We start from the raw sequence: 23,047 nt of genomic DNA, 5'->3' as shown, positions 1-23,047 counted from the left end.
CAAGCTCTCTGTAGATGGCCATGAGGCCTGGACACCACAGCTCCAAACGCGTCGTTGTGCTTAGGTTCTTTGGGACAGCATTGAGCAGCCATGTTGGTTGTACCTCAAAGCTAACAAGACAAATACAAAGATTGAAGTAGAATTATTATATGTTATCATTATATGTTATTGCATGTCCTGTGTGGTTCAGCCTGCAGGTCATAATGTGTAATCTGGAGTTTTCCCCCTTTTCTGAGCCTTTTTGCTGCTGCTACAGTTGGTCTAGATCTCTCTCCCTCCTGTGGATACAGCTGGCTGAGAGCTACACCTGGCTGCTGGCCCTGGATAAACAGGATACCCCCCCCCCCCCTCCCACCGCCTCCCTATCGGAGTCTCATGTTGTGAATGTTGAAGTTCGTGCTTATATGTTTGAGGTGGTTTTTTTTTTTATTTTTATTTTTTTTGCATAGTACAGCTACGCCCTGTCGGGAGTAACTCTGGTATGCCCTTTTTTCCCTCCCCCAACTTATCCTCTTGTAATTCCCTTTTCATCTATTAAGGTAGCGTGACTCGTGTCGCGAATTACCACAGTCACCAATTCTTGTCATGTGTCTTGCCCATGTATTTCTGATCTCTGAATTGTGTGTACTGAAACTCAATTTCATTTCTCTGTATGTCCTGCACATGTGGTAGAATTGACAATAAATGACTTTGACTTTGACTTGAGATGTCTAGGTTAGAATTAAGTATGATTTTTTTTAGAAACGGGTCTTACCCTGTACTGTGATACAATTCAGTCACTACCCCATTTAAAAAAATTTTTTTTTTTGCTGAGCCCATCCCCCGTACCGTAGAGCCCCATGATCACACAATACATCACAATAAAGTGTATCTATGAATCTATCTATCTATGCAATTTGAATTTTGCAGTGTTCAGTATTAGCCAACAGCATTAGACATCCACTTATGTACAGATGTCATTGCCAGAGTGGACGTGGACATTTGAGGAAGCACCCAAACAGACGCTGAGTTGGCAACATTTCTTATGGACAAGTAAGTCTTAAAAAATGTACAAATGCATAATCAGCATAACATGAGAATGATCATGTAAACATCGTGTTTTAGCTCTCTTTGTCTCTGTGTTCTCTGTAAGACCACATCTCCCAGTGCTGGCTTTGCTTCCCTGGATCCCAAATGTTTTAAGAATTTGGTTTAAGGCTCTTGTAATCTGTAAATGGGTGAGGACCATCAAACCTTTCGGAAATTATTTTTGGGTGATCCGCCATGCCTTCTGAAGTCACCTGACCAGCAGCAGCTGGTTATTCCAAAGGCAAGGTAAAAGCTGAGAGGTGGTAGGTCTTTTGCAGGTCACTGTTGTTCTAAAGTCATTACCAGAGGAGCCATTGCTGGCTGCTGTTTTCTCTGTTTGAGTCAGGTAATTCTGAGGTGTGTGACTCGATCACTGATGTAGACTTCAAACATACCTGGTACTAAATCTGGTACCATACATGGTACCAAACCTGGTATCACACCTGGCACCACACCTGGCATCATACCTGGCATCATACCTGGCACCACACCTGGTACCATACCTGGCACCAAACCTGGCACTACACCTGGCACCATACCTCACACCATACCTGGCATCATACCTGGCACCACACGTGGCACCATACCAGGTACCAAACCTGGTACCACACCTAGCACCACACCTGGCATCATACCTGGCACCACACCTGGTACCATACCTAGCACCACACCAGGTACCAAACCTGGCACCACACCTGGCACAATACCAGGTACCAAACCTGGTACCACACCTGGCATCATACCTGGCACCACACCTGGTTCACAACATTCTGAATCAAATTCCCAACAGAACATTTAAAGCTATGTTTGAATCACAATGAACTGAATCATTCTCCCCTCCTTCCTTTTCTCTACAACAATACACAACATTATTTTTAACACACACACACACACACACACACACACACACACACACACACACACACACACACACACACACACACACACACACACACGCTCCCTTCCCCTGTTTTAATACTTTAATAATTATCAAGCTCTAATCAAATTGCCTGAACAGAGCCGGTGGCTTATTCATGCATGATTCTGGCTCATCAGTTAGAAAAACCAACATAATTGCACAATCTTACGACTTCAGCAGCCTATATTAAGAAAAGTGGTAACAATGCAAACAGCTAGAAGCTGTAATGCATGACAAGTCACACACACACACACACACACAAACATTAAATGTACTGAATGAGGCAGGATTCACACGCACCACCAATTACTGTGATGGTGGAGAGCTGTGGAGCTAAGCGCACCAGTCAGTCATCGCTACCTCCGCCTGCAGCTGACAGGCCACGTGGAATGAGGAGCGAAGAGGGGAATAAAATAAACACCTCCTGAGGTTAAGGCTCATTCTGTGCTGTGAATGCATGAATACATACATTTGCATCTTCCGCAGGGAGAACGTGTGTCTTTTCAGGGGGGGTCAGCTTATCAGTACTCAAACAAATCAGAAGGATTAAGACAGCAGCATGTGTCCTCAGAGCGATGGAGAATGAAGGTGCTTCTTTCAAAATTATCTTTCTCATGATGAACATTTTCATTCACGTGTTTCTGAAGAGAGAGTCTGGTCAAACCTGAAATAAATAGGATGCACTCAACATGATTTAAACTTGATAAAGCCATTCGGATGAATCTAATAACAGATAAATGTTTTTATTTCTCCGAGCAGCTGCCATGGAAAATAGGATTCATTTTCTTCATTGGTCCGAGGTTAGTCACTGGTCGTTTAGTGCTGGAAGAGGGAGACAGGCCTGCTGCCTTCTCCAATGTCAATATTTGCTGCAATTACACAAAAGCAGGAAGCCATGACAAACTGGACAGAAGTGGAAGGGCTAATGGACCAATTTAATACTCATCTAGCGGTCCCAAAGCAAACAAGAGGACATGAACACAAGCTTAATGAAATAAAGTACAAATCTGACTATTTGCGCATAACAAGGATGCACAATAAGATCCCAAAAACAAGCATTAAGGCTGATGTGTCACTGTGACGACAGCAGCGTCTGGACCATTTAGCAGAGGTACGGAGTGACAGACCCCGGGCCGTGGCTGCCAAGTCTTGTTTGGGTCACTTGGCTGCAACATGTTGTCCATCTGACTGACTGAAAAAAGTCCAACTCATTAGCACCGTAGCAATCTCACTTCCCAGCATTGCTGCCAGAATTCCGTATCCTAAAAAGAAAAACACACATTTAGGGCCCAATACCGACCCTTTATCCAGATTTCACTAAAAGGAGGATTTTGTGTCCTTACCTTAAATTCATTTATTGACATTAAAATCAAAATTCAAAATTAAATTTTCTAAAAACCAAAATGAAAAGGGGACAGAAAGAAGAAAAACTTATGTTATCTTCCCCTTTTAACTAAAATAACATTAATACAAATGAAATAACAGTATGATTCTTAATTAATTTGAACGACAGTTTCTGGACTGGTTGGTCGACACAACCTCAACCCATGACTTGAAAAAAACAAAGAAGAGAAAACAAATTACACAGAAAGAAGAATAAAGTTAAATACATATATACATACATATATACACATATGCATACATACATACACATATGCATACATATACATACATACACTTTCTCCTTTTTTCTCTCCCTTTTTTTCTCATCCCCCCAAGCGTTTATGTAACAGATCTATATGAGTTCATCATTTCATTTTTTTCTCTTTTTTGAAAGTAAATATTGTTTTTGCATTCTTGAATTCAGTATTTAATTTATTCCACATTTTAACTCCATAAATGGACACACAATGCTCCTTTATGAGTATCCTATGTCTAGGTATGTTAAATAATTCATGTCCTTATAATCATATTTATTATGTCTTTTTGTAAATCTTTTGATTAAACCTGCAGGTAAGTTCCTTTTGTTTGCATTATACATAAATTTTAAAATATTGTAGTCCACCAGATCATAGAATTTTAGTGTTTTTCATTTTATAAATAATGGATTGCACGGATCTCTGTAGTTGCTCCTTGTGATTATTCTTATTGCTTTTTTCTGTAAGATGTAAATGGAATTTGTGTAAGTTTTATATGTTGTTCCCCAGATTTCTATGTGGTAGTTCAGGTACGGTATGATCAGTGAGTTATATAACAAATATAGGGAATTATTATCAAGTAACCATTTTGCTCTATGTAACAGTGCAATAGTTTTAGATATTTTAGTTTTGACACTGTTTATATGCAGTTTCCAAGACATTTTTCATCAATGATGACTTCCAGATACTCGACTTCTTTAACTCTTTTAATATTAATCTCATCTATATTTAATAAAATTTCATCATTTGAATTTGTATTACTAAATATCATAAAACATGATGTAATGTTAATAAATAGTATGTTGGGTTCTGTAAATTGCTTGAAGAGCTATTTATTTTATTAACGCCACTTGTAAAAGCTGTAATACTCCATTTAAATATAGAACATCACCTTGCCTGGTCTTTATTTGTTTTAGTCAGAAGATTCTAGGATTATTTAATTCATTAAGGGGTCATACACACTTTGTTTTGATTCAAGAAACAGTCAGGTTTATAAAAATAAGAATTTGTTTTACAAACAAATAAGACTTGACAAATTGTTTAAACTATTATTTACTGTGAGTGGATGCGAACTAAAGGATGGTGTCTGGAACGTATGTATAATGTAATGGAGTCAGAATCTCCATTTCTCAGAGAGCTGAGTTCTGGATATAAAAGAATTTGGTTTGCGTTAAGCTATAAAGTTCTTTGGTGTGTTCTTGCTGGGTTGAAATTCTAATTCCATCTTTTAGTTCTTTTTAAAACACAGAAAGGTTTTATTTACTTGCAACGTTTCATTTGTGGCTGCAACATAAAACCAAACGGAAGCAAGAAGAAGACGAACTGGAAAGAAGACACCTGGACTTAAAAAGGAATTACAAACTTGATAAACAAATGGAGGAACTAATTAAAGGACACATGATGGAAAAACAGGAAAAAGAATTCACAAAAGTAAAAGAAAGACACATAAAGAAGTTAAACTAACTCATAAACAAGAAAAAGAGCGAGGAAATACAAGATAACACCACACAAAGCTCATAGGTATGTAATATTTCACAATACGAACAAACAGAAGCAGAAGAAAGCATCAACAAAAGGTTTAGACTTCACAGTAACACCAAAGAAAATACCATATGATGAATTTATTGTAGCAACAGAACTAGCATGTCAACAGATCACAGATGAGGGAAAGAAAGCAGAACTCAGAAATAACATAGTTGAGATATTAAAAAACAGCCAAATTCAACACAGCAATATTACAAAAGAAGAACAATCAGCCATGACAGCTTTATCCAAAAATGAACAGATAATTATTCTACCGGCAGATAAAGGAAGAACCACAATAGTTATGGACAGAGAAAAATATAAACAACAGATGAAACAGATGCTAGAGGACAAAAATACATATGAAATACTTAAAAAAGATCCAACAGAAAACATTAAGAAAAACATGAAAAAATTACTGAAGCCACTGCACGAAAAAGGCAAAATAACAGAAAAAATGTGCAAACACTGGATTCCAACAGCAAACATAACACCAAGAATATATGGAACGCCAAAAATACATAAACAAAACACCCCACTTAGACCAATAGTTGACAGCATAGGTACACCAACATACAACATGGCAAAAGATATCAGCAGAATCATCAGCCCGTTATTAGGTAACACAGACCAACACTGCAGAAATAGTATAGAACTGGCAAAAGAACTAAAAGAGATTTCAATAGAAGACAACGACATACTCATCTCAAATGACGTCACATCTCTGTTCACAAAAACACCAACCCATAAAACCATAGACATAGTAGTTAACAGAATCAGACAGGACAAGACTTTACACAAAAGAACAAACCTCACAGCAGATGACAACAAACCTCACAGCAGATGACGTAGCACAACTGATAGGACTGCTAGCTAACTCCACTTACTTCACACATAACAACACAATATACAAACAACTGGAAGGCTTCGCCATGGGTAACCCGTTATCAGCCACCCTGTGCCAGTTTTTCATGGAAGACCTAGGGCAAAATCTGTAGCCACTGCCCCCCCCACCCCCACCCCCCCACCCCAAATTGCAAAATAAAACTATGGAAATGCTACGTAGACGACATGCTGGAAATCATACCAAAACGACAAACAGAAAGACTAACACAGCACTTAAATAACATTGACGAAACAGGCAACATAAAATTCACTTATGAGATAGAAACTGAAGGCAGCATAGCATTTATGGACATGAAAATCACCAGGCAGACCGACGGGACCCTAAACATAAACGCATACAGGAAACCAACACACACAGACCAATATCTATCATGGACATCAGAACACCCCACCATACACAAAATGTCAGTAATCAGAACATTATATTACCGAGTAAACATGATAACAGAAGAAAGAGACCGTAAACAAGAGGACAAACACATACAACACGCTTTAGAGACCTGCGGATACCCGACATGGGCAATAAATAAAGGAAAACAACAATCAACAACAGAAAAAAGAACAACCTAAGCAAAGAACCAGAAATCCAGAAAGACAAGAACTAAAACCAGTGGTAACCCTACCATACATCAAAGGCATAACAAAAAAAATAAGAGCAACAATGAAAAGCCACAACATAAACACACCAACAAAACCATACACAACAGTTAGAAACAGACTAGTGCACCCAAAAGACAAAATACCAGCTGGACTTAAATGTGGAGTCATTTACGAAATCCCATACAAACTCTGCAATAAAACATACGTAGGAGAAACCGGACGCCAACTCAACACACGAACAATAGAACATAGAAAGGAGTATGAGAAAGAAACAAGTCAAAAACACACAAGAGCAACAAAAGAAGAAGCACAAAGCACAATAAAGTAGTCATCCGTAACAGATCACTGCATAAGAGAAAAGCATATAATGGACTGGGACAACACAAGGATCATAAACACCGAACAACGGAAATAAAAGAAGCAATCGAGATAAGGAGACGTGGATGCGGGACCATGAACAGAGATGATGGACTTTACTCGTTGGATCGCACATGGGACTGCATCATCGGATAGGGGAGAGCGGGCAGCAGAGGGCGACAACGTCCTCTGCTGCCCGCGGATAAACGAAGGAAGTGACGCCACCATCAGCGTCAGCCTGACGAAGTTGGCAGCCGCAAACGAAATGTTGCAGGTAAATAAAACCTTTCTGTGTTTTAAAAAGAACTAAAAGATGGAAGTTATAAAGTTGTTATTATCAAAACCACATACAGACGCTATCTCCCTGTGTTCTACCTCACCCGTTCTGGAGACCCCCATTTGGATCCGAGATGTCAAGGAGCCGACGACCCCAATGCACGTGGTTCGTAGAGAAACCTCGATGCAACCAAATCAGTCCTGAGATGTCTCCGGGTCACAACGATAGATGAAACCGAGTGTCTTGAAAATAACTCTGAAGGAGTTTGCGTCAGCTTTGTTCTGCAGGTACTATCTTGTCGTTCTCAGCTTCGCAAGTGTGAAAAAGGTTTAAAAAGGTTTTGACAGACGTGTCAAATTATTTGCTGGTTAAAGAGGTTTGCTCAGATGGCCGGTCTAAAGCTTTTCCTCTAGAAACGAAGGGAGGCAGAAGATAAAGGTTCTTTATCTCTTTTCAGATCTTCATTATAACAACTGTTAGAGCTGAATTAGTTGTATCTCTGAGAATGGTTTGGTTTGTTTGAGTATTCTTCATCTTCTAAAGCAAGGCCACCTCCTCTGCAGTGGTGTGTACCCAGTCTCTCACAGGGCTGATGATGCTACTGAGGAAGTTAATCAAAGGTCTTGAAACATATGCAAGATTTCTAAATTTACTCTACCAAGATGCAATTCTTGCTTCTCTAGAACAGTGGCACCCCCAAGGGGTGGCTGTTGGGGGCCAGGGCCAAATAGTGAGAAATAGTGGCCACCTTACTGGCCCCTCCAATAAAAACCGATAATGTTCTCACAAGTACTCATTCGTCTTCTTTAATCAAGACATTAACGTTAAAGCCAATAAATAAATGTATGTTAATTAAATGGTAATACATTTTTTTCAATAAATCCTATTTGATTGATGTTTTTCTGCAGCATTCTTGTCATATTGCATGAAATACTCTTCACATAAATTAAATATTCTGTCAAAAATGAATAACTGTAATTGTCTCTGAAAGGTACAATCCTAGAAAGACCTCGTCCCACCTTTGAGAGCATCCCATTCTTAATGATTGGATCATGATCATCCACCCAACTGCCTGTCAGGATGACAACCATGTCTGACTGCATCCCCCAGCTGCAGGTGTGGTGGGCTCACCTGAGCTTAAACTAAACATTATTACATTGTACGTCTAAAACCCTCAGAGCTGAATCCAGCTGCTTCCATTTTGAAGTAATGACCAGAGAGTAGTCTGGCTTTTTCACCGTGGTTTACTGCTCTTACAGCTCCAGCCTCCGTCCCTGTCCTCCCGCAGGCTCGTCCTTTGCTTGCCTCACTTCATACGCACACACCGACATCCTCAGTGACCACCTGGTTTGGTGACTATTTCTGGCTCTGTTTCCTTCTCTACCTGTCTGTGCCATCCGCCTGTCTCCAGTCAGTTATCTGCCTCACCACCATCAGACATTCCTCCCGCTGTGCTTTTGACAAAATGAATAAAGAGCTCCGTTTGGTAACAAGTCAGATGGCGTACATGTTACCAAGCATTAAGCAGAAGTACTCATTGTGAAAACGTAATGTTTGTTTGCTTTGCCTCGTTTAAAAATGCACTAGCTGGATGTTTTTATGAAAGGTCTGCACCAGGATCGTTATGCTGTGTCACAACATCTCCGTTTGAGTTCTGATTAATGATGTCAGTGGTGTGGTGAACGAAAGCTGCCGAGAGAATAACAACCCAATACACAAGGCAAACGGGGGGTCAGTAATGATCATCTGCATGACGTCATGTGGATCATTAGTTAATCCAAAAATTGCAAAGGTGATTAAAGGGAGACTAGGCAGTTTTGGCTTGCTTTTAGCACCCCCTAGTGTCCATTTGTAGAACCGAAAGTAAAACCCATCTCCTCGCTGTGCGTTAGTCTTTTAACACCTCAGTCTACCTGCTGAAATGCCTACCAGCCTTCATTAGTGACTTCGTAGTGATTCATCACTAAATTTAACAAATCAGCTGTGTTCACGATCTAAAACATGCAGGAAATGTGCTGAAAGCAGACTGCAGAGCCAGGTATGTCAGCTAATTTTTTCCCAAAGTCCCCACAGACGGCTCGCCATTCTGAAGTTACTAGTGAGATAATCTGTCCACAGGGGGCGATAGGGACTGGGTGGCCTTTCGGTAACCCCGTAAGGAAGTTGTATTAAATTCTGGTCCTGGAGGGCTGGTATCCAGCACGTTTTAGTGGTTTCTCTGTTCAAACACACTTGATTCAGTGGTTGATTCATCTGTGCAGCAGCTCATCAGGCTCTGCAGAAGCCTGTTAATTATCTACTAATTGTAATCAGGTGTGTTGAAACAGAGTTAAAACTAAAACATGCTGGATACTGGACCTCCAGGCCCAAAATTGAATACTCCTGCTGTAACAGATCATTTTAGCACAAACTGGCTCAAGAAAATGATTAAAAATATGAAAAAGTTGTAAAGTATCCATTTGAGAAAGACTTGAGACATGAAGGGATGTTTATCATCCTCTAAAGAACATGTGTCAGACTCAAGGCCAGCAGAGCATTTTTATGTGGCCCACGAGATAAATATCAAAAATATATTAAAACTGACCCGCTGGCCGATTTTACCACAAAGACTACAGCTCCCATGATGATTTGCGGCGCGGAGCCAAAGAGCCCCCTTCTTTGTGTTTTTTTCCAGCATCTGCTGCCGGTGTCTGCAGCTCCGCTGTCTCGGACAAACTAAACACTTCTCTTACTCAGCGCCGAGTTTACTCAGCTATTTGCCGACGTTGAAGCCAAGAAACGGAGATTTTAACTGCTCAGTAATGTGTTCACGACTGAAAGAGAAAGTTTTCCAGCTAACTTCCAGACAGAGCCGATACAACTCCAGCGAGCAGCGACACGCTCAAATCAGCATGACTCTGTGGCTGCTGTAGTTGTTATTTTTCCTCCCCGACACACAACAACGTGGTCAAGCTGCTCAGACATGTTCAGCAGCACAAACCTATGTGAGCACCTGTTGTCATCTAATGTCGTCATTATTATGATGAAGATGAACAAAACAACAGGAGTCTCCTCCTCAGCTCAGATCAACCCCATGATGCAGGTTTCTGGCTGGAACAGGTGAGCATCACAGTAAACCAGTGGAGCAAACTGAGCTCTAAATATGTTGGTTTTATGCTCTTTTTCTGCTCCAAAACATGAAAGTTACAGGTGAGATGTTGCATTTTCATTTAAGATAAAATTATGCTTTTATTTTGTTGTTGGCACGTGAGAAAAGATTTAACCTACAGTAAACAGGAAGTGGAAAGGCTGCAGATAGATGAATAGAATAGAAAATCCCTTTATTGTTCCTCAGTGGGGAAAGCTAGACGTCACAGCAGCGATGACACTTATTACAGGAGAGAAAAGGAGAATAAAAAATAATAAAAATGAACAAACAACAAGAAAACATAAATCCTGAATAGATTTTAATAACGCTGAATATTCCACAGGTAATGAATACCACTGATGCCTTTTATTTAAAACTGACTTGATCGTGTGTAATTTGGTTATTCCACATTCAGTGTTAATGCAGAAATAAGTTTGTTTCCTAATTAAAATATCCAAAATTGCATATATTTTGATAAAGAAAATGTGCAAATTTGCCGTCATTTTTTCAAAAAATATTAAGTTCGGACCGCGAGTTTGTCCCAGATTTTCATTCCAGCCCAGTGTGAGTTTGAGTTTGACACCCCTGCTGTAAATCTTCAAATTAAAAGGATTTTGTGTTGGACTCAGAGTAAATGTTGTTAGTGGCTCACATTTTATCCCATTATCTGTGAAACGTGTGGCGTTATGGCCATTTTCTTTGATTTTGATAAGGTTGATGAGCATGGCGGTCCTTTTGAGTTGAGTTCAGTCTGCCTGTTTGAGTTGTTTTTGCAGTTATTCTGTCTAGTTCACCTTGAGATAAAAAGACATCTGAGATTTTTCAAACAGCATTTCTGTCAAAAAGTTTCATTTGGAGGTAGAATTCTGGTGAATTCCTCCTGAGTGAGTTTGTGCAGCCGGAGAGAGTTGGATTAGCAAAAGCAATCAATAGAAGCTGCTGAAGGACTCGTCAGACGAATAAAACCAACACGGCAGTCAGCAGCGATTCTTTATGAGGTCACCAGAGGTCATCTAGCAGAGCAGGAGACAGTGCATCCCAAAAACACAAACCTCACATGGACTTTTTATTTTCTATTAACGCATCCTCTTTTTATCCACACATCCTTCATTCCTGCCCCCCCCATCCGTTGCCCTGATATTATACGTATGTGCTCCCAGCTCTGATCCTCTCTGACTCCTTTCCTCTGATGGGAGATACACATGAAGACCCGCAGGGTGACTCACACACGAGACACTATCACATTTAAAATGTAGAAATCCTAAATAGCCCAGTTTGAAGTTAAAATTGTGTCTTTTTCTTTTGCAGTGACCAGTCCAGTAAACCAGCCCATCAGACTCAGACAGGCCCATCTGATCACTTAAGCCTTCTCCGTCTGCGTCAGTGCGGAGATACGCAATGCCATTAACCGTTCTTGCAAGCCTGCTGGAGAGCTCCGCAAGGACAGACAGAGTCGAGCTCTCTTTTCTAAACATCTGTCCGTCGAGACGGAGAATGCAAGCTTGTGATTGGTCAGGGCACCGCTGTCGTCTACACCACCGCCATTGCGCCCTCAAAAACATAATGAGAGCCGAAGATAACTAGTAGCAGACAGGGAGCAGCTTGAAGAATACCTCGCGAAAAAACTCTAAAAACATGAACATTTAATTCCCCCATGACTGGAGGAGTGAAAAGATATGCAGCAAGTGTTTTATTTGTGGACGGTGTAACCGAACAAAATGACTGTTTCCCCCTCCTCTGACACAGGACTAGTCTGCATGAGATATAGTCTCAAGGTCTCATGCATTCCTTCTAACCTGCTTATTTTCAGCTCAACAGAAGAATGAAGAATGAACTCTTTTCTTTTAATTAATCAAAGAACTCTATTTTAATAAAGCTAATCCATCAAAGTGTTAGCCAATAAATAAGATGTGACCGATCTGTGAAATCAAAATACTAATTACTTTATTATAATCCTATAGAATATAATAAGTAATATGACTTTCAATGTTTCCACTAGGACTGATCTCACGTAGCGTTGAAAGACATGACACATTACTTTCACTGATCCAATCAGAATCTGACAGATCTGACAGAGGCGTGGTTTTGATGGTGTTTGGTAATTTTTCATTCGACAATAAACCATAACATCCAAAGTATAAATCTATGCCACGTCATCTTTAACGCCAGTTCAAAGCGGTCCAGAGAAAGTGATGGAGTGGCCAATCCTGATCTATACTCTTCAACCGAAAGAACAACGACAAGCTGAAAAATTCTTTGCTATTCCAACTGCGGCAACAGTTCCTTTCAGAATAAAAGCGGAACCATCAAGACCCTGGCTTGGGTCTCACCAGACACCAACAAAATTGCTGTGACCCGGAAGTAACTCACAGACTGGACTGGTCGGCAACCGCTGCTTTTCCTACCGGCTCGGTTCCAGAGAAGGTCAAGCTGGACCTCGACATTCCTGACCTAAAGGGGACTTCCTTAAGGGTAGGTAGACCGACAAATGGTGTCTCATGTGTTTATGAACCTCCTAACCAAAGCTTAATGCGAAGACATCACCTTCAGTTCCCATCAGAACTAATCGCAGCTTCGGATTTGCTGGTTCTGACCAACATCACACGTCATCCATTCACCGTCTCATCCACTTTAGTTACACCATACATGTAGTGTTTAGAGTTAGTCTAGTTTAATTTGTTAGTAATAAAATTCTTAACTTTTAAACTTGACTCTCTCTCTCTTCTGTTGTCTCTGAGTGAATACGAAGCTGTTATCTAATCCCTGCATTAAAAAGGTCCAATCTTCTGGTTAAAATAACCTCACAGATCCATAAGGTTGATTTCATATTTCCTATGGAATCCCACACCTTATGGCTTATTAAATAACATGTAATCTAATTCATTACAACGGAAATGAGAGGAAACGTGGGTTTAGAGGTGGCGAGTGCATGAAGAGGTGGAGGAGAATGAGAGACAAATTTGTTTGTGTTAAAAAGTCTCTTATATACAAAAAACACAATATAAACACACTATCTTGGACTGGATACATGACAGGATACCACAGAACAGCACAATGCCCTCTGCTGTCCTGGCGGGGAATTGCTTTGCAACACTCCCCCAGGAGACGGAGAAGTATGCGGGCAAAACATCTCCGTCCGTGCGTGCGTGTCTCTCCCTTTTGGAGCTGACGGAGAAGCATGAATCGGGCTTTACTCTCACCTTTATTTACAGAACAGAGGACAATTTCTCATACTTCCATGTGATCCATGATCTTGAAGGTTATTCCCAAATTTACTCTAAAACCCAAGAATGAAACAACACAACAGAGGACTGGGGTAGATTTCTAACACTGTCATTTCTCCACGGCACATAATGTAAAAGTGGCGCAAAAAGCAAGAGTGTGTGAAGAGTGTGTTTTAACGGTACCACACACACACACACACACACACACACACACACACACACACACACACTACCTGCCTGCTTCATGTGCTGCCTTTGACTGTCTAAATCCAGAGGATGAGTCCGGTCTTATACTGGGATTAATATAGACCCACTCAAGCCAAAACACACACACACACACACACACACACACACACACACACGTGCGCGCGCAAAAACAACACTTTATTTTCAGTAACAGAGATGACATGCACATTAATTATTTATCATGTTATTTGTTAGGTTTGTTATCTTTTCTTTCTGTTTTTATATGATTACAAGTGCTCAGAGGTTCGGGTAGAGGTTCAGTTCAACCGAGAACAGATTTTCATCAGCGTGAGGAGACTAAGCCACGACCACCTACTTCTAGATAATGGGTCCCCAACTGCCCAGAAAATGAATGGGAATCAATGAGAGGACAAAAGTTCTTTTCCGATCCCATTTGATGCGTGCCATGGATTTAACATGATGTCTGTTAATTTTAAAGACATATTTTGATGTAAAGAAAGCGCTTATTTTCAAACAGCAGCAAAAGTTATTTTAGGTTTTGTGAAAAGACGTAACAGACTACAAATGCTTGTCTCACTAAACTGACATCCTCAAACCAGACAGGGAGAAGAGGTGAAGATTAGTTTAGTGAGCTTCACATCCTTCTTCCAGGACGACAGAAGGAGCGTTAAACATGGAAAAAAAACACTAATAATCTGGCCACGTGGTCAGTAGCTACGCTGTGGGAGAAGAGATTCTGTGGTGACATCATACATTAGATTTGTAGTTGTTTTAATTACAAATTTTACAAGATAACGATTCTTAAATCACATGTCACACATAGTTAAAATACCTTATTTATTTATCTTTTAAATGAAACTGTAACATTGTAAAGGGTGGCTTGCCAACTCCGGGTCGGGGGAGAGGTCCTACCTCAAGTGAAGGAGTTTAAGTATCTCGGGGTCTTGTTCACGAGTGAGGGTAGGAGGGATCGGGAGATCGACAAGCGGATTGGTTCGGCGTCTGCAGTGATGCGGACGCTGAACCAATCTGTCGTGGTGAAGAGGGAGCTGAGCCAGAAAGCCAGGCTCTCGATTTACCGGTCAATCTACGTCCCAATCCTCACCTATGGTCATGAGCTTTGGGTAATGACCGAAAGAACGAGATCGCGGATACAAGCGGCCGCAATGAGCTTCCTCCGTAGGGTGGCCGGGCTCAGCCTTAGAGATAGGGTGAGGAGCTCGGACATTCAGGAGGGACTCGGAGTAGAACCGCTGCTCCTCCGGATCGAAAGGAGCCAGTTGAGGTGGTTTGGGCATCTGGTCAGGATGCCTCCTGGACGCCTCCCTGGGGAGGTGTTTCAGGCATGTCCTGCCGGCAGGAGGCCCCCGGGTCGACCCAGGACACGTTGGAGAGGTTACATCTCCAATCTGGTCCGGAAACGCCTTGGGGTCCTGCCGGAGGAGCTGGTGGAGGTGGCTGGGGTGAGGACGGTCTGGAGCTCCCTAGTTGGGATGCTGCCCCCGCGACCCGGACCCGGATAAGCGGAGGAAGACGACAACTGTAACATTGTGATTCAGAGCCTGAGGCAAAGTGGGTTAGCTTTCCTAGCGCCATTTACTTCCATTCATGTTTTCGTTCTTCTGGGGACCCATCAGCCAATAAGGAGGGGAGGAGATTTAGGCTCCCTGTTCAGAGGGATGTAAGAGAGGTAGAGGCTGAAGGAAACCAAATTTCCCCCTGCTTTTATTCCCCAAACAGGACGTCGTCTTGACTGGGCGTTACACCTGGTGGTGGTTTGCATCCAACTGGACCAGAGTTGCCTCCTGCAAACCATCATTACCAACCTTAATCAAATAAAATGCAGCAATCATTACCAAACAGAGCAACAACCAGACTTGTGTGTTTAAATAATTCATCATTTTAGCCCATTTTCTCACAACATCAACCACGATGAGTGTTGCACTGGCTGCACGTTAGCCAAATATTATCAGTGCTTTTCATCATCCATATGTGGCTTAACAGAGCTCACGATTAGCATGGCTGCAAGTTGTGTTATTTGGTTTAAAACACAAAGAGCCAAGCTTGGCAGCAGAGCACACTCCCAACAGCCAGGCAGATCCATTATAAGGCCTATCATTACATCTGCTCCTGCATGGAAGCCAGGAGTGTGGGTGAGGAGGAGGTTAAGCACGAAGCAACACAGAGGAAACACACACCTGAGGCACGACAACGCCTCAACAGGCTGTCGAGCATGCACAGGCACAGATGTACACAGGTACATGACAGTCACAGGGACGTGGAGACAGCCTTCAGGCCTGCAGCCATTCCACTCGCTTTCTCACGCAGTGTGTGCACGCAGATGTGCACAAAAACAGTGGGAGGCAATTAATGAACAGCAGGGAGGGCTGAAGGGAGGAGGAGGAAACGTTTTCACATCAGTTGGCACGTCCCAACTGTAGGAAGGAGATGGATTAACATCTGTGGACTCTGCTGCAGGAGCAGAGCTACGCTAACAAATACATGTTTAGCCTGCAAAATCCAGTCTTCAAAGAAAACGGGGAAAACTAAAAATACTTAAATAAAATGAGAAAGAAGTCAATTTCCCAGCAGGTTTGACGAGATTCTATTTCTGCAACGCAGCAGGTGCACCAAATTAAACAAGCTGACATGAGAAAACCTAAGAGCGAGGACTTTGTGAGGTAATTAGATTTTTCTGGCACTTTTGAGTAAATCTGTTTTTATTAGCTAATTTGACCTGACCGGGTCACAGCAGAAGTTACGGCGCTAGTCTGTCTCACCTCTGTTAGAACGAAGCCCCAGAGCAGCAGAGGGGGCTGGCAGGCTGACATGTTTATGTGATGAGCAGGATCAGGTCCTAACCTGATTAGAAGCAAGCCAAGGCCCACTCAATTAATAGACCCGACTGACTCGTGTGGACCCGCGCAGCTGCTGTCTTCATCTGGACGGCACAGCCACAAACAAACATCGATCCAACTGAGCATGAGGTTCGACTTTCTGGTGTCGTCGCTGCTTATCTTACTCCAGACTTTGACATGTTTGTGTGTGTGTGTGTGTGTGTGTGTGTGTGTGTGTGTGTTGTCATGCTGTTCTGCGAGGTGTTGGCGACAGCATGAGAGGGGTCTATAAATAAGAGCCTTCTTCCAAGAGTATGATTCAGACGCTCTGCTGTCTCGCTGCAGTGTGATGCAGCACTCCCAGACAGTAAGGAGGTCCTTCAGAGTCTGAATGTGTGTGATGATGAAAGTTTGCTTAAGCAGCACCTCTGTACCATCTGGTGAGGGTTTGTTTCAGGAACTGCATTGATCCAGTTCTTCACATCAAAACAACTCCTGAAACTGAGGGAATAGCTTTAGTTACTAAGGATTCCAGCAAACACCGGGACTGCAAAGTCCTACACAAAAATGGATCTCAGAGTGATTGAGAGTCCTACACAGTCACTTCTTCTTTCTCTCTAGACTTGTCTCTTCTGGTGTCTCTTCAGCCAATCATCTGTCTCCATTCAGTCCCCATGTCTTCTACATCCATTACCCTTACACCAACTAACTTCATGTCCTCTTTCACCTCATCCATGAATCTCCTGTTTGGTCTTCCTGTCAGCCTCCTGCCAGGTGGCTCCAACCTCAGCATCCTTCTATCTATGGAATAATTGTCTCTCCTCTAGACATGTCCAAACCATCTCAGTCCTTCCTCTCTGACTTTATCTGTAAACATCTAACATGAGCTGTTCCTCTGATGGACTCATTCCTCATCCTGTCCATCCAGGTTTGTCTCCTGTCGTCGTACGCCCTTTCCCACACAACCCTTTACATTTATCCGGACTTGGGCCTGGCACATGGAATGACTGACTTGTGACCTCTCGTCTACAATTCAAAACACATCTAGCCTAGAAATCTGCACCAACCATAGCGTTAGCAAAAGATTTAGCTCTGCAGATTTAGACTTGAACAGCACCAGGACGGATCAGAGCAACGGACAACGGGACATATTCACCGCTACAGCAATCAGTCAACAGGGAATTCCACCATACCCCATAAAACGTTGGTTACCAACCCCCCAAGGGGGTCTCCACAAGATTGCAGGGGGTCGCTATAATTTGTCTGTGCTGCTGTGGCGAGGTTACCACCATGATAACACACCCAACAGTAAGAACCATAACTCTGTTTGTCTGTATAAAGTTTGTGATTATTCACTTTTAATTGTGTGCATTTGCTTAGGAGGTGGGGTTGGGGGCCCTGGCTTCTCATAGACACAGGAAAAGGGATCCTCGTGAAAAAAGGTTTGGAACCACTGCTGTAGAAGAAGCAGAAGAAGAAGAAGAAGAAGAAGCAAATACATCCTTTATCGAATAAACTAAAGTACCTCTATCTGCTCATGTTTCAAAGAATAGCTCAAGTCTACAAAAGCTGATGCAAAAGCCGTCTCAAACGAGCGCTGTTCCTGAGCCGACGCCATCTTTGTTAGATGGATCTCCCGCTGTCTAGACACAAACATTTGGGTGACCGCTCATTCTCGGTGGTGGCTCCTTCACTCTGGAACAAACATCCTGACGACCTGCACCTGAAGACTGACATGTCCACTTTTAAGTCAAAGCTTAGAACACAGCTTTTTCAGCAGGCAGTTAGTTTTTAGGTACCCATCTGCTCTTTTACTCTTCACTTTTAGCTTTTATCTTTTGGGAATTTTTACTTGTTTAGCCTCTTAAAGCAGCTTTCTGGAGTTTTCCTCTTTCAGAAATGTTTGATTTTTCAGAAATCCGTAAAAGTGATTATCTCATCATGTACTATGATAAAATGCAAGCAATACGTCTCTTTTTTATTTTATTTTTTTGCTAAGCACGCCCCCCCTGCCCTGCAGAGCTCCGTGCAATAGGAAACTGAGGGCCTACCAGAACTAGCCAACAGCGTTAGACTACCGCTTACTTGCTTCAAATTTAAGGAATACCTCACCTGATGCAGAGTTGATGAATTTTTCACGGACTAGAAAGTCTCTAAAATATTAATACATGAAAACACAACATGACATGAGAATAATACTCGTAAAACAACGTGTTTTAGCTGTTTGTCGGCTACAGAAGCACATTTATAAACAGAAACGTTAGGTCGCCATCTTAAACAAACAAAGCAACAGACTTTTTGTGTGATATGCTTGTCAGCCACTAGATGGTGCCATCGGATAAGAGAAATACTCAGAAAAGAAGCTTTAACTCATTCACTGTCAATGACGACTAAAATTGTCATTAGCATTTTTTTTTACTGTGTGGGCGTCGGACAAGCCTCCGCATCATGAGAACAAACATCTCAGCTCTGAAGCCGATCTTCATCCGCATACGTCACATGATCAGGAAGCAGAACATCCATGTGTTAGGAGATCATTTTGGACTGCTGCTGTAAAAAAAATTAGGCACAAACCAGAAAAGCTTCTGCCGATCACAATTCAACAACGGATTATGAAAGAACGGATAACGCTCGAAATAGCAGATTCTTCCTGATGTAAGAGGTGAGTCTACTCTTTGTTTTGTTAGTTTTGGCGCTGACATCATCATAGTGTGCAACGTTCCGTGACTCTTTAAAAAACAGTGAAAATGCTGATAAATGCTGGCAGTGAATGAGTGAATCAGTTTTTATTTTTGAGGTTTTAAGTTCTATCTTTTATTGTAATCTCTCTTTGTTTGTACTCTGGCCTTATTTTATTACGTAAAGCACTTTGGTCACCTTCTATGTTTGTGGAAAGCACTATAATCATCTATATTCTATGATCTTTGTAGTTTTTCTATGTTGTGGCTTTGGTGCTAAGCCCGCCCAACGTCAATCTACAAACAGAGCGCTGTGATTGGCCCGACCAAAATGGCAGACCTGCCCAGGCCACAGTGGAGCGCGGCTAGACCGATTTGCCGAGCTAAATCCTTTTGCTGCTGCAGCAGTTGGTCTAGATTTCCAGGCGAATGGCATCGTGTATTTTAGAAGTGGTTGTATATGTGGCAAGGAGGAGAAACGAAGGCTCCGGCGGGATTCGATCTCCAGACTCCCGGGTGAGAGTCATACGCACTAACCAGTCATCCGCTTGGCCAAGTAGCCAGGGCGCATGATCAATCGGGACACTGTGACAGGACGCTCACTCCGTCACATCTTCCCCCCTCTTTACACAAGCATGTCCTCGTGCTCCCGCGCAGGGTGCCACACATTTCACATCCGTGGACCTACTTGGCAGTACTACATGGATCCTGTTCAGGGAAACCCCATTGGATTTCTGGGCACATCATCAATCGGGACACTGTGACAGGACGCTCACACTGTCCTGCTAGAACAGTGGTTTCCAATTGGTGGCCTGCGAGCCTCCTCTTTCTGGCCCACGGACCGATGTGCATAAATCGGTGCTGCTGTTCAGAGTCTCATTGAGCTGCTTCACAACGCTGAAAACACTCAAAGTTGTTTTAAATGTGAAACTGAAGCTTTTCAGTTGTTCCTGCTCATTTGTTGAGATCACTCTTACTGATGCCCCTTTGACACGAGGTCTTAGTGGAAAGGGACCATGCTGCTGTTAACATACGAGGTCGTCTTTACTAGATCGTAGAAACACTTTTCTTTTAATAGATCTGTGGCTTAGGACAGGTATGAGGCTGCTTTTATTATTTCCATGTGAGCAGATTGTAATAAAGCCTCCACTATTCTAATAATACTGTAATTTTACACCATACAGAACATGTGTAATAAATGACTTGGGTAGTTTTTTCTCTGTGAACTGCTGTCGGTTCTGTTTGATGGTGACGTGTTTTGGATTCTGTAAAGTCAGTGGAAGAGGTCTTTTAGAGCAACACGAGTCCTGATTTCAGGCAGTGCAGACCAAATGAACAGCTCTTAGGTATCATTCTGGGAGAGAGGGGTGGCTTTTTATCGTTGTCATGGTTTCCAGGTGATTCACAGCATAACAAAAAACCTTTTTGCAAGAAACACACAAACACACAAGCACACATGCAAGAATGCACACACACACACACACACACACACACACACACACACACACACACACACACACACACACACACACACACACACACACGCACACACACACACTCATTAGATATATCAGACCACTATCAGCAGGCTGGAGTTAACCTCACAGCAGTTAAAAACTTTTATAAAAGCATCTTTTTGCAACAGAAATGCCTCACACACACACACACACACACACACACACACACACACACACACACACACACACACACACACACACACACACACCACGTCTGCTCTTGCCTCTCAAACCCCCACCCACCCAACTCCAACATCCCCCCTCCCCCCAACAGGCAGACAGGCTGGGATGAATTCTTGACGTCCCTTTGTGTTAATTACAATGACTGCTGCTGGAAGTGTGTAATTATCACACCTCAGCAAGAAGGGCCGTGTTTTAGCCACTCAGAGGAAAATAGCTGCAGCAGACCTTTAGCCAGCCAGAGCTGATTTGATGAAATAAATCAGGTTCCTTTGCATTTTGCTGATCTCTGTCCATCTGTGAGACATCATGCACGCTCAGAAACCTTCCTCACGCTGAACGCAGCACATGACAAGAGAAAAGGCACATCCCAGCAGGGCAGCAACAATAAATCTGTTTGATTTTCTAAGTGAAAAAAAAAATTCTGGAAGCAAATACAACCACCAGGGTCCTATTAGTGAGGGTATAAGAGAAAGAGAGATCATCTAATGAGTTTTCTTTGTTTTTCACATATTCTTCTCTATCCTGCTGTCACGCATAACTGGTTTAGGGAGAGACTGGCAGTCACAAACTCCCTTCTCCCTAATAATCAACAGAAAGAGAGACAAACTGCCTGAAACGGTCCAAGCATCTCTCGCCCGCCCACCAACCCAGCATGGGTCCAAACACACACGGGCTGCTCATCGCATCTGTTCACAAGACAGCCTCACCAAAGAAGAGAGAGAAAAACATGGTCTGTGCATACTGCCTCCCTGTCAGCTGCCTTTCTCCAATCACCTCCGTGATCAAACACAGATGATGAGACTGGGTAATCTGGCTCTGATGGATTTCGTCTCCACCTGTCTGATTCCACAGGTGGATCTCAACAGGAACCTTCAGACCAAAGCAGCAGAGGCTGGTCTCAGAATCAAAAACATAAATCTGTTTCTCAGTAAATCAGCCTGTCTCAGATGATGAAACTTTTAGGGTTTCTGATCCAGGAGGACATGTTTCCTCTTGAGGATCCTCCTGGTCATATAAAGGTGGAACTGGAAGACAATCCAGGTCTCTAAAGTTTTCTGAGCGCGCGGATTTAAATCTAAAAGCGTGTGGAGACGGAACAGCCTTAAGAACAAGTCAAGATGTCGTTACTCACGGGTGCCATCAAAGCGGGTGGCGATGGTGTCCAGGAAGGTGTTCTGAGGGGCCAGCAGCCCTCTCATCACCGGCATCCTGCTCCGGGTCGACTGGCTCCTCCTATCCCTGCGCCCCGGGGCGGCGCTGGTCTCCTGCTCAGACCCGAAACTCGGCAGGAAGCGAGAGGTGCCCGGTGCGCATCCCAGCCCCTGGAGAAGCGCACCGATCCGAGATACGCGCGGTGACTCCACCTTGGCACCACGGGGCTTGTGACCATAATCGAGTCAGCAGGGAGCGAGCAGTAACCCGAGATGCACCTGTGAACCTTTCAAGCTCGGCTAGAAGTATCTAATTGTGAAGCTCACGCGTGCGCGCGCGTTGGAGAGAGATCGGGGATGGGTGGGAGGACTGCAAGTTTTGGTACTGATGGGGCGTGGAGTGAATCTTATAGCAGCAGGCTCCTCCTAGGCTCTCCCTCTCTTCCTCCCTCCCTCTCCATCTCTTGTTGCGTGGTTATCTTGCCACAACCGAGTCACGTGACGCCTTTCAGGATCCGCCAGGCTGTGGTCTTGTTTCAACAATGATACGGAGAAAACCGCTGGGAAATCCAATTAGAGCCATTTAAAGAGGAAATGCAAACCCACTGGGGGTTGTAGAAATAAGAGATCCAACTAAAAGAGAGGCTTGACTGAAAACAGGTTTCCAGTTGAAAACAGTTGTTATACGAAGTGATTTTATTACAATCTTTTGACTGTGATGATCAAGGTCTGGTCTCTCCAGCGCCAGCGGATGGACGCAGGCGCTGGAGAGGCCCGCTGAACAGGGCTTATGCGCCATCTTCTGGTCGTTAGCGCCATTTTTGTCATAAACATT

General features: G+C 42.9%; 1 protein-coding gene across 1 annotated transcript in view; it reads right to left on the bottom strand.

Annotated features, from left to right (window-relative positions):
* kcnh3 (potassium voltage-gated channel, subfamily H (eag-related), member 3) overlaps positions 1-22,455 on the bottom strand; it is a 202,614-nt gene extending 180,159 nt beyond the window's left edge. The window contains exon 1 of the mRNA XM_054746568.2: positions 22,194-22,455. Coding sequence (XP_054602543.1) covers positions 22,194-22,269 — 76 coding nt within the window. The 5' untranslated portion in view covers positions 22,270-22,455. The remainder of the gene's footprint in view (positions 1-22,193) is intronic.
* Positions 22,456-23,047: the final 592 nt, after the last annotated feature.

The sequence above is a fragment of the Nothobranchius furzeri genome, chromosome 14 (genome assembly GCF_043380555.1).
Source record: "Nothobranchius furzeri strain GRZ-AD chromosome 14, NfurGRZ-RIMD1, whole genome shotgun sequence".
NCBI lineage: Eukaryota > Metazoa > Chordata > Actinopteri > Cyprinodontiformes > Nothobranchiidae > Nothobranchius > Nothobranchius furzeri.
This window is presented reverse-complemented; position numbering and strand designations above follow the sequence as displayed.